Raw genomic sequence first — 13,431 nt, forward strand, 5'->3', positions numbered from 1 at the left:
TTTTTTTTTGCCTTTTACTAATTTTGGGTTTGGTGTGTTCCTGGTTTTCTAATTCCTGGAGGTGCATCATTAGGTTGTTTATTTGAACTGTTTATACTTTTTGATGTAGGCATTTATTTGTTGTAAACTTTCCTCTTAGGACTGCTTTTTCAGTGCCCGATAATTTTTCTATGTTGCATTTCTATTTTCGTTTGTTTCAGGAAATTTTAAATTTTCTTCTTAATTTCTTTATTGACTGTCATTCAGAAGCATATTTTTTAGTTTCCATGTGTTTCTGTAGTTTCCAGGGCTCCTCTTGTTATTGATTTCTAGTTTTATCCCATTTTAGTAAAAAAAAAAATAATATGGTTTCTACTTTTTAAAATTTGTTGAGATTTTTTTGTGGCCTAAGATATGATCTCTAAAAACGTTCTCTATTCTGGAGAATGTTCCATGTGCTGATAAAAAGAATGTGTATTCTACAGCAGTTGGGTGAAATGTCACATAAACATCAGTTAGGCCTACCCGGTCTAGTTCGTAGTTTAACTTTAAAGTTTTTGCCGATTTTCTGTCTGGATGAACTGTCCCTTACTGTGAGTGGGGTGCTAAAATCCCTTGCTATTATTGTATTGCAATCTCTCTCTCTCTTAAACTCTATTAATGTTTGCCTTATATACTTGGGTGCTCCAATCTTGGATGCATAGACACTTAAAATTAATGTACCCATTTGCTGAATTGACTCCTTTCATGATATCATGACCTTCTTTGACTCATTTTACAGTCTTTGATTTGTAGTCCATTTTATCTAAGTATAATTACTCCTGCTCTTTTTGAGTTTCCAGTTGCATAGAATATCAACTTCATGTCTTTACTTTCAGCCTGTCTGTATAGGTGAGGTGGGTTTCTTGCAGGCAACGTAAGTTGAGTCTTGTTTCTTTTATCCATTCAGTCACACTAAGTTTTTTAATTGAGAACTAAATCCATTTACATTCAGTCTTATTATTGATAAGTAAAGACTTACTATTACCATTTTTGTTGCTTGTTTCCTGGTTGTTTTATAAATCCTCTCTTCCTTTCTTACTTACATTGTTGTTAGATTATTTATCTTTGGTAGTATGTTCTAATTTATTGTTATTGATTTATTTGTTTGTTTGTTTGAGATTGAGTTTCACTCTGTCACCCAAGCTGGAGTGCAGTGTCATGATCTCTGCTCACTGCAACCTCTGCCTTCCAGGTTCAGGCAATTCTTGTGGCTAAGATTTCCAAGCAGCTGGGGTTACAGGTGCCCACCAGCATGCCTGGCTAATTTTTGTATTTTTAGTAGAGACAGGGTTTCACCATGTTGGCCAGGCTGGTCTTGAATTCCTGACCTCAAGTGATCTGCCCACCTCAGCCTCCCAAAATGCTTGGATTACAGGTGTGAGCCACCACACCTGGCCTGAGCCACCATGCCCAGCCATTGCTTTTTATTCCTAATGTATCTATTATAGTTTTTTGCATTGGGGTTCCCATGAAGCTTATAAAAACATCTTCTAGGCCAAGCGTGGTGGCTAACGCCTGTCCCAGCACTTTGGGAGGCTGAGGCGGGTAGACCATGAGGTCAAGAGATTGAGACCTTCCTGGCCAACATAGTGAAACCCCCATCTCTACTAAAAATACAAAAATTAGCTGGGCTTGATGGTATATACCTGTAGTCCCAATTACTTGGGAGGCTGAGGCAGGAGAATTGCTTGAACCTAGGAGGTGGAGGTTGCAGTGAGCTGAGATCATGCCACTGCACTCCATCTTGGCGACAGAGCAAGACTTTGGTCTCAAAAAAAAATCTAGATATAATAAGTTATTTTAAAGAGATAATGTTATCTTAGATCACTGAAAAAGAATAGAAACAAAGAAAAAACTTTTTGAAAACTCTATAAGTCCATCCCCCATACATTTTGACTTTGTTGATCTCAACTTACATAGTTTTATATTGTCTATCTTTTAACAGGTTGGTGTAGCTATTACTGTTTTTAATATATTTATTTTACAGGCTTCATTCTTGAGTTATGAGTAGGTGATACACCACAGAGTATTAGTGTATTCTGAGGTTGTATATGTACTTAATTTTACCAGTGAGTTTTTTTACCTTACAATGTTTTCTTTTTGCACATTAGTGGTTTTTTTCTTTCAGATTGAGTAACTCCCTTTAGCATTTGTTGCAACATGGGTCTGATGGTGGTGAATTGGCTCAGTGTTTGTTTGTCTGGGAAAGACTTTATCTTTGCATATTTAAAGGATAGCTCTGATGGATACAGTATTTGTAGATGACAGGTTTTTACTTTTAGCACTTTGAAAATGTTTTCCCACTCTCTTGGTTTGCATGGTTTCCATTGAGAAGTCCTTTGCCAGATGAGTTGGAGCTCCTTTATATGCTATTTCCCTCTTTTCTCTTGCTATTTTCAGGATCTTCTCTTCGTCCTTGACCTTTGAGAGTTTGATTATTATATGTTGGGATGGTCTTATTTGAGTTGAATCTGTTTGGTGTTCTCTGCCCTTCCTGTACCTGGATATTTATATCTTTTTAAGGTTTTGGAAGTTTTCTGTTACTGCTTCTTTAAGTAAGCTTCCTACCCTTTACTCTTCTTCAGCTCCCTCTTTTTTTTTTTTATTTTGTATTCCTCATTTTAATTACTTATATAATTTATATACATATATCACATATATGGTATTATATTCTATAACAATAGCATATATGTATACAGTATAGAGACTACTGATGACAAATAGTTATCAAAAGTTTATATTTCTGAATTAAAGGTATTTATGGAGGGAAAGCTCCCTCTTGAACATCAATAATTTTTCGATTTGGTCTTGAGAGAATTTTCTCTATCTTGTAGGTGATCTTCATTCCTTTTTATATTTTTCTTCTCTGACTGTGTATTCTCAAATAGGCTATCTTCAGACTCACTGATTCTTCTGCTTTATCCATTCTGCTGCTAAGATCCTCTAGTGAATTTTTAGTTCAGCCAGTGCATTTCAAGATTTCTGTTTGGTTTTATTTTTATTGTTTCAATGTCTTTGTTAAATTTCTTTGATACATTTCTTAATTGATTTTCTGTGTTATCTTGGCGATGAGCTTCCTTATAACTGCTGTATCGTTTTTGGTTAGAGAGCTTGCATATCACCATCTCCTTAATATCAGTAACTGGTTCCTTGCTTTGTTCATTTTGAGGAAGTCATGGTTCCTTGTTTGCTGTTGTTGTGGACGTATATCTGTTTCTTTGCATTAAAGGATTAGTTATCTATTCCAGTCTTCTCTCTCTGACTTGTTTTGTTTTTTATTGGATATGTTTGCTTTTTTTCTTTGTAATTTTTGAATATCTTTTTTTCCCCCATTAGGTTGCTGTCTCTTTTTTGGCACTAGATGGCACCTTAGCTTGGGTTTGCCTTCAGTCTAATAAAGGATCAGAGTGCTGGCTGTCCCAAATGGAAGAGGTCCCAAAGAGGATATTCTGGCAGGGTGGGCAGCTGGCTAAGGGTTTGTGCCAAGAGGACCTGTGGAACATACTTCCTACAGCATGGTAATGCACTCTGATTTGATGTCTCCCTTGGCCTAGTTACAGAGCAGAATTTCTAGGGTTGGGATGGTTATCTTACCTCCCCACTTTGTCTCTGGCTTTCCTCAGGGTATTTGTCCCTTCAAGTACTCCTGTACTTCCCATGGGTTGAAGTAGGGACAGGTATTTTGTCAGGAGCCCAAAGTGATAGGGAAGCTGGTTGTCAACTTTGATCACACTTTTTCTATTGAAGAAACTATCAGTTTGGTGAAATATTTTCACATGTTGGTGCATGGCAGATTGTGGAAAGGGGAGTCACAGATATGGAAATTGATTTTCTTACCATCTGCTTGGAGTTTTTTTACTTCTCTATGGCCCTGGGCCCTGTCTCATCCTCATCTTTGGGTTCTAGGGTATTGCTGGTAATCTCGGCAATGTATGTTTGTTTTTAGTTTTCTGTTGGGGGAGCATGAAGCCAGCTTGCTTCTGTGCTGCCATTTTGGAACTGGAAGAGAGCATGAAGTTCTTAAAAGCAATTGTTCAACATATATGAAAAAAATTTATTATGTTTGGCAGGATGTGGTGGCTCATGCCTGTAATCCCAGCACTTTGGGAGGCTAAGGTGGGAGGCTCGCTTGAGTCCAGGTGTTTGAGACCAGCCTGGGCAACAAAGTGAAACCCCATCCCTACAAAAAAATTTTGGCTGGGCACAGTGGCTCACGCCTGTAATCCCAGCACTTTGGGAGGTCAAGGTGGGCAGATCATGAGGTCAGGAGATCGAGACCATCCTGGACAACATAGTGAAACCCCGTCTCTACTAAAAATACAAAAAAATTTAGCTGGGCATGGTGCGTGTGCCTGTAGTTCCAGCTACTTGGGAGGCTGAGGCAAGAGAATTGCTTGAACCTGGGAGGCGGAGGTTGCAGTGAGCCGAGATCACACCACTGCACTCCAGCCTGGTGACACAGCAAGACTCTGTCTCAAAATAAAATAAAATAAAAATTAGCTGAGTGTGGTGGCATGTACTTGTAGTCCCAGCTACTCTGGAGGCTGAGGCAGGAGAATCGCCTGAGCCTAGGATAGTGAGGCTTCAGTGAGCCACGATTATGCCACTGCACTCCAGCCTGGATGACAGAGTGAGATCTTGTTTCAAATAAATAAATGTGTTTTAATTTTGTAATTGTAGCTCTAAGAATTATCTTAGGAAATAAGGAGAGATATACATTAATGTCTATGTAAGTATTGAGTCACATTGGCCAATACTTACACATTTTAGCATTGTATCTAATAGCAATAACTTTGGATATACCCTAAGTATCAACAGTAAAAGAATTACTAAATTCATTTGAAGACATCTATATGTGTGTTATATAGCTATTAAAATTGTTACTGAAGAAATTTTAATGATATGGAAAATTTCTCCCTGCATATGCTGAGGGAGAAAAAAGCAAAGGTACAAAATTATATCTCAGTTCAATTATCAGTATCTAAATTTACTTCTAAACTCATCATCCATGAAAAAGTAAAAGGATTTAAGAAATGCACCAAGATATTTTCACTTCTGGGAAGATGGTGACATACTGTCTTCTATGCCTTCTGCTACGTACAACTAAAAATCTTGGAAATTATAAATAAAACAAACTTTAAAAGACTTTGAAAGATAGAAGAAGGCAGACTAGCTAAGGGCCTTAAGACACAAGGAACAGCATGGTGGTGAATTTCCCGGGGTTTTCTTTTTGCTTCCTTTATCCCATATCAAACATACGTAATTTTCCTTTCCTCCAAAGAATCTCTTTGAACAGTTCTTGCAAGACAGATCTCTGACAACAAATTCTCTTAGTGTTTATTTGTCTCAAGACATCTTTATCTCCCCTTCACTTTTGAAGGATAATTTTTGCAGGTTAGTGGGTTTTTTCTTTCCACAGGTTAAATATTTCAATTCATTCTCTTCTTACTTGCATAATTTCTGAGAAAAAAAGTGCAATATAATTCTTATCAATAGGTAAGGTGTTTTTTTCTCTCTGGCTTCTTGCAAGATTTTCTGTTTTTGGTCTTTCATATTTTAAATATGATATGTTTAGGTGTAGGGTTTTGTTGTTGTTGTTGTTTTGTTTTGTTTTTTTGCATTTATTCTGGTCAGTGTTCTATGAAATTCCTGTATCTGTAGTTTGGTTTCTGTCATTAATTTTGGAAAATTATCAGCCATTATTACTCAAAATCAAATGTTTCTTTGGTTCGTTTGTCCCTTCTTTTTCTGATGTTCCTATTATGAGTATGTCACACTGTTTATAATTGTCCCATAGTTCTTGAATATTCTGTACTGTTTTGTTCATTCTTTTTTCCTCTTTGCATTTCACTTTGAGGAGTTTATACTGACATTTCTTCAAGGTCATTAATGTTTTTTCATTGGCCATATTTAGTGTATTGATAAGCCTGTCAAAGACATTCTTCATTTCTTAAAACAATGCTTTTTATTTCTAGCATTTTCTCTTGATTCTTTCTTAAAGTTTAAATCTCTCCACTTGGCCGGGCGCGGTGGCTCAAGCCTGTAATCCCAGCACTTTGGGAGGCCGAGGCGGGTGGATCACGAGGTCAAGAGATCAAGACCATCCTGGTCAACATGGTGAAACCCCGCCTCTACTAAAACTACAAAAAATTAGCTGGGCATGGTGGCGTGTGCCTGTAATCCCAGCAACTCAGGAGGCTGGGGCAGGAGAATTGCCTGAACCCAGGAGGCGGAGGTTGCGGTGAGCCGAGATCGCGCCATTGCACTCCAGCCTGGGTAACAAGAGCGAAACTCCGTCTCAAAAAAAAAAAAAAAAAATCTCTCCACTTACGTTACTCGTTTTGTCTTACATGTTGTTCACTTTTTTTTTTATTAGTGCCATTAGCCTATTAATCAGAGTTATTTTAAATTTCTGGTCTGATAATTCCAAAATGTCTGGCATAGCTGAATTTGGTTCTGATATTTGCTTTGTCTCTTCAGAATTTTTTTTTTTTTTTGACTTTTCGCATGCCTCATAATTCTTTTTTTTTTTTTTGAGATGGAGTCTTGCTCTGTTGCCAGGGGCTAGAGTACAGTGTGGCGCAGTCTCGGCTCATTGCCACCTCTGCCTCCTGAGTTCAAGTGATTCTCCTGCCTCAGCCTCCCGAGTAACTGGGACTACAGGTGTGTGCCACCACACCCAGCTAATTTTTGTATTTTTAGTAGAGATGAGGTTTCACCATGTTGGCCAGGATGGTCTCAGTCTCTTGACCTCATGATCCAGTCACCTCAGCCTCCCAAAGTGCTGGGATTACAGGCATGCGCCACATAATTTTTTATTGAAGTCTAGATTCCATAATTACGTCATTAGTTAATAGCATTTAAGATAAATAGACCTTCAGTGTGAAGGTTTATGCTTATCTGACTAGGAGTTACACTGTGTTTACTGTTTGCTCTTAACTGTTGGTGTCTGAGGGTTTCCTCAAGTATCTTGGTTTTTATCACTCCTTTTGTCTTTGGGTTTCCCTAGAAGCCCCTTCTTAAAAAGAGTCTGAGCTTTGCAGTCTTTCTTTTGTTTTTTCGCGACCCCTCCCCCCTGCAATCTTTCATCTATAATCTTCCGTTATTCAGGGGCTCTGTAAATGTGCTGGTAAGGTGTGTGTAGAAGGAAGCATTCTATGCTCCTATAATGAGGTCTCAGTCTTTCAGTGAGTCTTTGCCCTGGGCTGTTACCTTGATAAGTTTTTCACAGCATTTCCTCCCATTAAGTGAGATAGAAAGACTAAAATGGGCTGGAGTTGTCTAATTGCCCTTCTCCAGTTCAGAGAAGGCTTTGGTAAGATAGTTTTTCTTGGGAGCAGAAGGAAGAACAGAACTCTCTAAGAATATTCCAAAATGGCTATTTCCTTCTCCCCCTGCTGGAAGCAGGAGTGGATTCTCTGATCTTCACAGTGAGAACATATTGGAGCTCTTGGAGGTAAAACTTGAAAAAGTGTGGGACCCTCTAAGATTCTCCTCTCTGCTCCCAAGAAATTTTAACTCTCAAGCTAGTCCACACTGAGCCTCGAGAAATTTGTCAATTACAGCTTAGGCTTCCTTGACAGTGCAGGTTCCGACAGCTGACTTCTGCTCTCAGGCTTCTGCTCCCTGCAAGCCGCGATCCTTTATAATAATAGTCTCTCCAGTTTTCAAAACAGCAGTTCACCCTGTGATCCCAATTCTCTGATGGATGTAAGAAGAGTTACTTTTGGTTCATTCAGGTTTTTCCTTGTTGTGACACTAGGAATGACGACTTCGAAGGTTATTACATGTTGGAGTGAAACTGGAATTCCATAAGTTGCTTTTAATGATAATTTTGCAAAAGTGGCTATGACAATAGAATCAAGGTATTGAGTTATTGGTGGGTGAGTTTTGTTGGTCCTAATTATGTTGATCATTTTAATGATCTGGAACTTGCTTTCAAATTAAAAATTTTAAGGCATAACATGGCACACAAATACTCATTCTTATAATTTCTTTTTTTTACATTGCTGTCCCGTGGAACTATCCACTGCTTAATGAGGAAAATGTTTAACCATTTTTGATGTTTAAATTTTAAAAACTATATAAAATAGCAGAGATTTAAAGAATATAAGTATTAGCCACTTAGGGATCATCATTTTGTATATATTTAACATTGGCTATCCTGTAATTTGATTTTATTAAACAAAATACAACAGTTTGTATTTTCTCTTACCAAGAATGTTTTATAGTGCAATAATTCTGTCAGTTGTTAATCATGTAAACTCAGCCAGAAATAGAGCTTTTTGTTCATGCTAGTATGGTCTTTATCAGACTTGGAAATTCTTATGCTTAATAAAACCATTGCAGTTTTACAGTGGCAAAAATGATAAAGATTGGTTTAATTTATTGTAATTACCAGTAGAATATTTCCTATAAAGTAATAAGCTTAATTAGGAAGCATTGTTTTAAAATTACAATTTGAGAAGCTTTTAAGATAGCAAATCTGATTTTAAGTCCTATTTCTTTTTACTTAGGTTACTTCCAACTGTAATTGATCAGAAATCATTTACTTTCCCTCCGGAATCTGAGGGTAAAATTTGGCAACCCCAAAGACAGCACAGTTCATCTCTGCCTATCTTTCCAAGAGCAAAGGTAGGAACAGAGAAATTCACAGGGAAAGGAAGTAGATTAGTGATTGCCGGGGGCTGGGAGGAGCAGAGACTAGGAGTGGCTTCTAATGGATATGAAGTTTCTTTGGGGGACAATGAACATGTTCTAGAATCATACAGTAGTGATGATTGCACAGCTCTGTGAGTATAGTAAACACCATTTAATTATATACTTTAAAAATGTGAATTTTATGGTATATTAATTACATCTCGATGAAGCTGTTAAAAACTTTTTGAAAGAGTAAAGTAGGAAATTTGCTTTGTGTTCTAAGTTAGAAAACATAATGAATGTATAGGCCCGTTTCTCTAATTTCATTTTATAGTTGTTTCACGCATATTCATGGCATAGTCAATTTCTACAACAAAAGAGCTTTCTTCAGAAGAAAATAAATCAAGGTATAATGCCATCACATTTTTTAATAGAGCCAGGTGGCAAGGGATAGAGCTCAATAAGTTTCTGACTTTGCCCCCATTGAGTGTTCTCTCAATTTTCTATCTGTTTTGTTCCTGTCTTAGTTCAGGCTTCTGTAACAGAATACCATAAACTGGGCGGCTTAAACAATAGAAGTCTATTGTTTACAGCTCTGGAGCTGGAATTCAAAGGTCAAGGTGCTGGCAGATGTGGTGTCTGGTGAGGTCCTTCTTCCTGGTTTGCAGACAGTCTTCTTTGTTTCTTCACATGGCAGAGAGAGGAAAAAAAAAAGAAAAAAAAAAAAAAAAACAGCAAGCTTTTGTGTGTCTTTTTATAAGGGTATTGATCTCATTCATGATGGCTCTACCCTCATGAGCTAATTATCTCCCAAAAACCTCACTTGCTAATACTGTTACGTTGGGTTAGGATTTCAACATACGGGTTTTTGTGGTGGGGGCACAAGCATTCAGTCCATAGCACTCCCTGACTCAAAAGTAATACCAGCCCACCTCTTTTGGGTAACAGGAAGTGTTATCAGCGCTTTGAAAATACTAACTTGTTTGAACTTCAGAACACTCCTAGAAGGAGCTGTCATTATTATTATTATTATTATTATTATTATTATTATTATTATTGGTTTTGAGAGAGAGTTTGCTCTTGTCACCCAGGCTGGAGTGGAGTGGCGTGATATCGACTCACTGCAACCTCCACCTCCTGGCTTCAAGCGATTCTCCTGCCTCAGCCTTCTGAGTAGCTCAGATTACAGGCTCCCGCCACCACACTAAGCTAATTTTTGTATTTTTAGTAGAGACAGGGTTTTGCCATGTTGGCCAAGCTGTTCTTGAACTTGTGAGCTCAGGTGATCCACCTGCCTCCGCCTCCCAAAGTGCTGGGATTACAGGTGTGAGCCACTGTGCCTGGTCCCATTATGATATCTTTTTTCTATAATAGCTTTATTGAGATATCATTTGCATACCGTAAAATTCACCCTTTTAGAATATTCAGTTTTTTTTTTTTTAGCACATTTGAAGAGTCATACAGCTATTATATGGTACCCTTTTTACAACTGATTGTATCACCCTATATTTTTCCTTCATCACACTTGCCAAAGATTGTAATTATGTAGTGAGCTGTATAACTTTTTTTTTTTATTGAGATGGAGTCTTGCTCTCTTGCCTAGTCTGGAGTACAGTGGGGCGATCTTGGTTCACTGAAACCTCTGCCTCCCGTGTTCAAGCAATTCTCAGCCTTAACCTCCCAAGCAGCTGGGATTACGGGTGCCTGCCACCACGCCCAGCTAATTTTTGTATTTTTAGTAGAGACGGGGTTTCACCATCTTGGCCAGGCTTATTTTGAACTCCTGACCTCATGATCCACCCACCTCGGCCTTCCAAAGTGCTGGGATTACAGGTGTGAGCCACAATGCCCAGCCAGTTGTATGATTTTTTAAATGTCTATCTTCCCACTAGATTATAAGTTTAATGAGGGCAGTATCTATATCAGTTTGTTCATTGCTGTATTATGCCTAGGGTGGGGACCATAGGCTCTTGACCTCCTAAAAGCTTGTTGAAAATCACTACCATGAGACAGATTGATTAATAGGAGAAAAGCCATTTTATACATTTATTTAGCATGTATACACAGGAGCCTTCAGTATGAAGACCCATCATCCCAAAAAGTTGCAGAAGCTGATATATCATCTTGAGGTTACAGAAAGAATGGGGACTCAGGGCATGGCCAAAACCAAGTTATGTTTATAAATCAGGTTCATTGACAAGACAGTTATGAGAGGGAGTAAAGAAGAGGCTTGACTAGCAAAGTCATCCTTGTGTGTAGATGCAGCCTCCCTCAGAGAGAATAGATGGCAAATGTTTCTTTTCAGTCATTTAAAGGTATCAGACTCAATCTCTTCCAGACCCAGGAAATGACTGGAAAGGCGGGGGCCTGGCTGCATTTGGAGATTCTCTACAGAAGCAAAATTTCCTCATAAAAGACAGTTTTGCAAGACCACCTCTGTTTGCTGGTCCTGTGACAACTATTTCAAAATATGTCAAAGATATATATTTGGGGATAAAATATTTTTGTTTGCTTCACAGAGGATTCTCCATAAATGTTTGTTGGTGGTTAAATGAAACCACCACAGTGATCTCTTAAGAGTGTGCTCATGTGACCTCTCAAAGCAACCATCTCCTACCTCTGTCCTTGTACTTGTTAGATAGATCTGTCAGCCACTCTTGAGGAGTGCTTACTGTGTGCCTAGGATTATTAGAGGCCCACTGGGCTGAATAAGACAGATCAGATCCCTGACATCAGAGAGCTTCTGTTCTAGTGGGGAAAGACAGACCATCAGTAAGATAATACCAGATAAGGATAAAAGCTGTGATAAAAATAGAACAGCATGCTGTGATAAAGGGAGCTCAAACTTCTCTTCCTTACTATTAAATCACTGCTTCAGTTAATTTTTTACTTGTTTGCCAAGAATCTCCAGAGGTTCACAGTTGGTCCTCAAGACCAGAGATTAGATGGAGGTCTCTGATTTATAAGAACAATGAAATAAAGTATCTGAAGTTAGCCCATTTTAGAATGTATAATTGCTATTATTGTTCCTGGTATGGCCAGAAATTCATTTGCCCCAAAGAGCTCTAAATCCTGGCTAATGTGCTGTGTTCTTTTAAATGCTATGAGCATGGGTGAGCTTCACTTAAAAAGGGGCATGGACTATTTCCCACCCTGACTTTGCCTCCAGAGCCTGGATTACTATTGTTGTTGTGTTTCTAATATTTGTGACATCTGCTTAAAAATGCACATCCTCTGACACAAAAGATAGCCCTTATTTTGCACTGTAAAGTCAAAGGCAAACAAGGCTGTCTTGTCAGCTGTTAGGCATGCCTACTATGCTAACATAAAAGCTTGTATTATTAAGTAGTTGTGAAACTCAACTGCAATATTACTATTTTTAATTACCCACTTCTAGCCTTTTAAACTAGATAAACCCCAGTCACTTCTTTAAGCTCTCTTCCCAAAAGTGCATAGCTGTTTTTGAAATTCACACCAAAAAGCTTAAATGACAGGAGTTGCTCAGTTGTAATTAAGAATTATAATTTATAATTTTTTTAAGCCTCTTTAAATTTGAAAAAGCGTACTCAGAAAAATTTACAATTTAAAAAAGAAAGGTTACAGTAATCTTTCACTTTCTAAGGTTTCCTCTTGAAAAAAATCAGTGATGAAATATCAGTATGTAGAATTGGAATATTAAGTCTGATTTTTAGAATTTGCAGATAACTGTGGGCAAAATCAACATGGACTCCGTTTTTGCTTATTAAAGTACAAATTTTTAATTTGTTCCTCCAAATTTATTAGTAATCCGTGCTTGTTGTGACAAACATAATATGAAGATGTAAAAGCAAAGCCAGTTGTTTCACCCCCACCCTCTACCAAACTACCCAATCCCATGAGGCAACCAGTGTTAACAGTGGGTTGTATTTGTCCACTCATTTACCTTTGTAATAATGTATATACAGTACAAGTACATATGCAGATATGTAGGGTTTCAGTTGGTTATGAATTTTTTTGCCTTTACTGAAATGGATAACATTTTGAATCATGCAAATAAAAACATTTTTGTTCGCAAATGCTATATATGAAGTTTTGTCAGTATAATTATTCACATAAAACATATGCTATTTTATGTTTATAAAACAGGATAAAAATGTAACATGGTGTGATATTTCTGAGTTTTTTTCTATTGACTATCCATGACAACAAGAGAGGGAAAGCGGAACCCTGTAGGTTCTGGGGTTGAGTCTGAAGAGCTCAAAGTAAGTGGGAAATATCTTTGATAGCTCATGCTTTGGTATATAAATTATAGCAGTTTTTCACTTCATTTCATTATATATCCATTTTTGTTTCAATATAAAAGTAATGGATTTTACTTTAAAATATTAGATAAAACCCATGCCCCAAATAATATATCTCTTGTTTATTATGTTCCTATCATATGACCACATACTCCCAGTAGTGCCCCAATTTGAGAAGTAGAGGATTGTACAGCATCAATGTATTCATTTGCCAAACATTTTAAAATTTTTATTTATTTCACTTATTTTTTATTTTTGTGAGTACATAGTAGGTGTACATATGTATGGAGTACATGAGATATTCTAGCATAGTCATCCAATGCATAATAATCACACATGGGGTAGCTATCACCTCAAGCTTGCATTTATCCTTGTGTTCCAAACACTCCAATTATACTCTTTAGTTATTTTTAGTGTACAATAAATTATTACTGGCTATAGTTACTCTGTTCTACTGTCAAATACTAGTTGTTTTTTTTTTTTTTTTTTT

At 37.4% G+C, this 13,431-nt stretch overlaps 1 protein-coding gene across 3 annotated transcripts in view; it reads left to right on the forward strand.

Annotated features, from left to right (window-relative positions):
* Positions 1 to 13,431, forward strand: part of IQCH (IQ motif containing H) — a 265,140-nt gene that overhangs the window by 22,579 nt on the left and 229,130 nt on the right. For all 3 annotated transcript variants that reach the window (XR_005198403.1, XM_017518947.2, XM_017518946.2), the window contains exon 4: positions 8,538 to 8,655. Coding sequence is in view for 2 of the 3 variants with exons in the window: in XM_017518947.2 (XP_017374436.1) it covers positions 8,538 to 8,655 (118 nt within the window). In the remaining variant the exon portion in view is untranslated. The remainder of the gene's footprint in view (positions 1 to 8,537; positions 8,656 to 13,431) is intronic.

The sequence above is a fragment of the Cebus imitator genome, unplaced genomic scaffold, assembly GCF_001604975.1.
Source record: "Cebus imitator isolate Cc_AM_T3 unplaced genomic scaffold, Cebus_imitator-1.0 Scaffold715, whole genome shotgun sequence".
NCBI lineage: Eukaryota > Metazoa > Chordata > Mammalia > Primates > Cebidae > Cebus > Cebus imitator.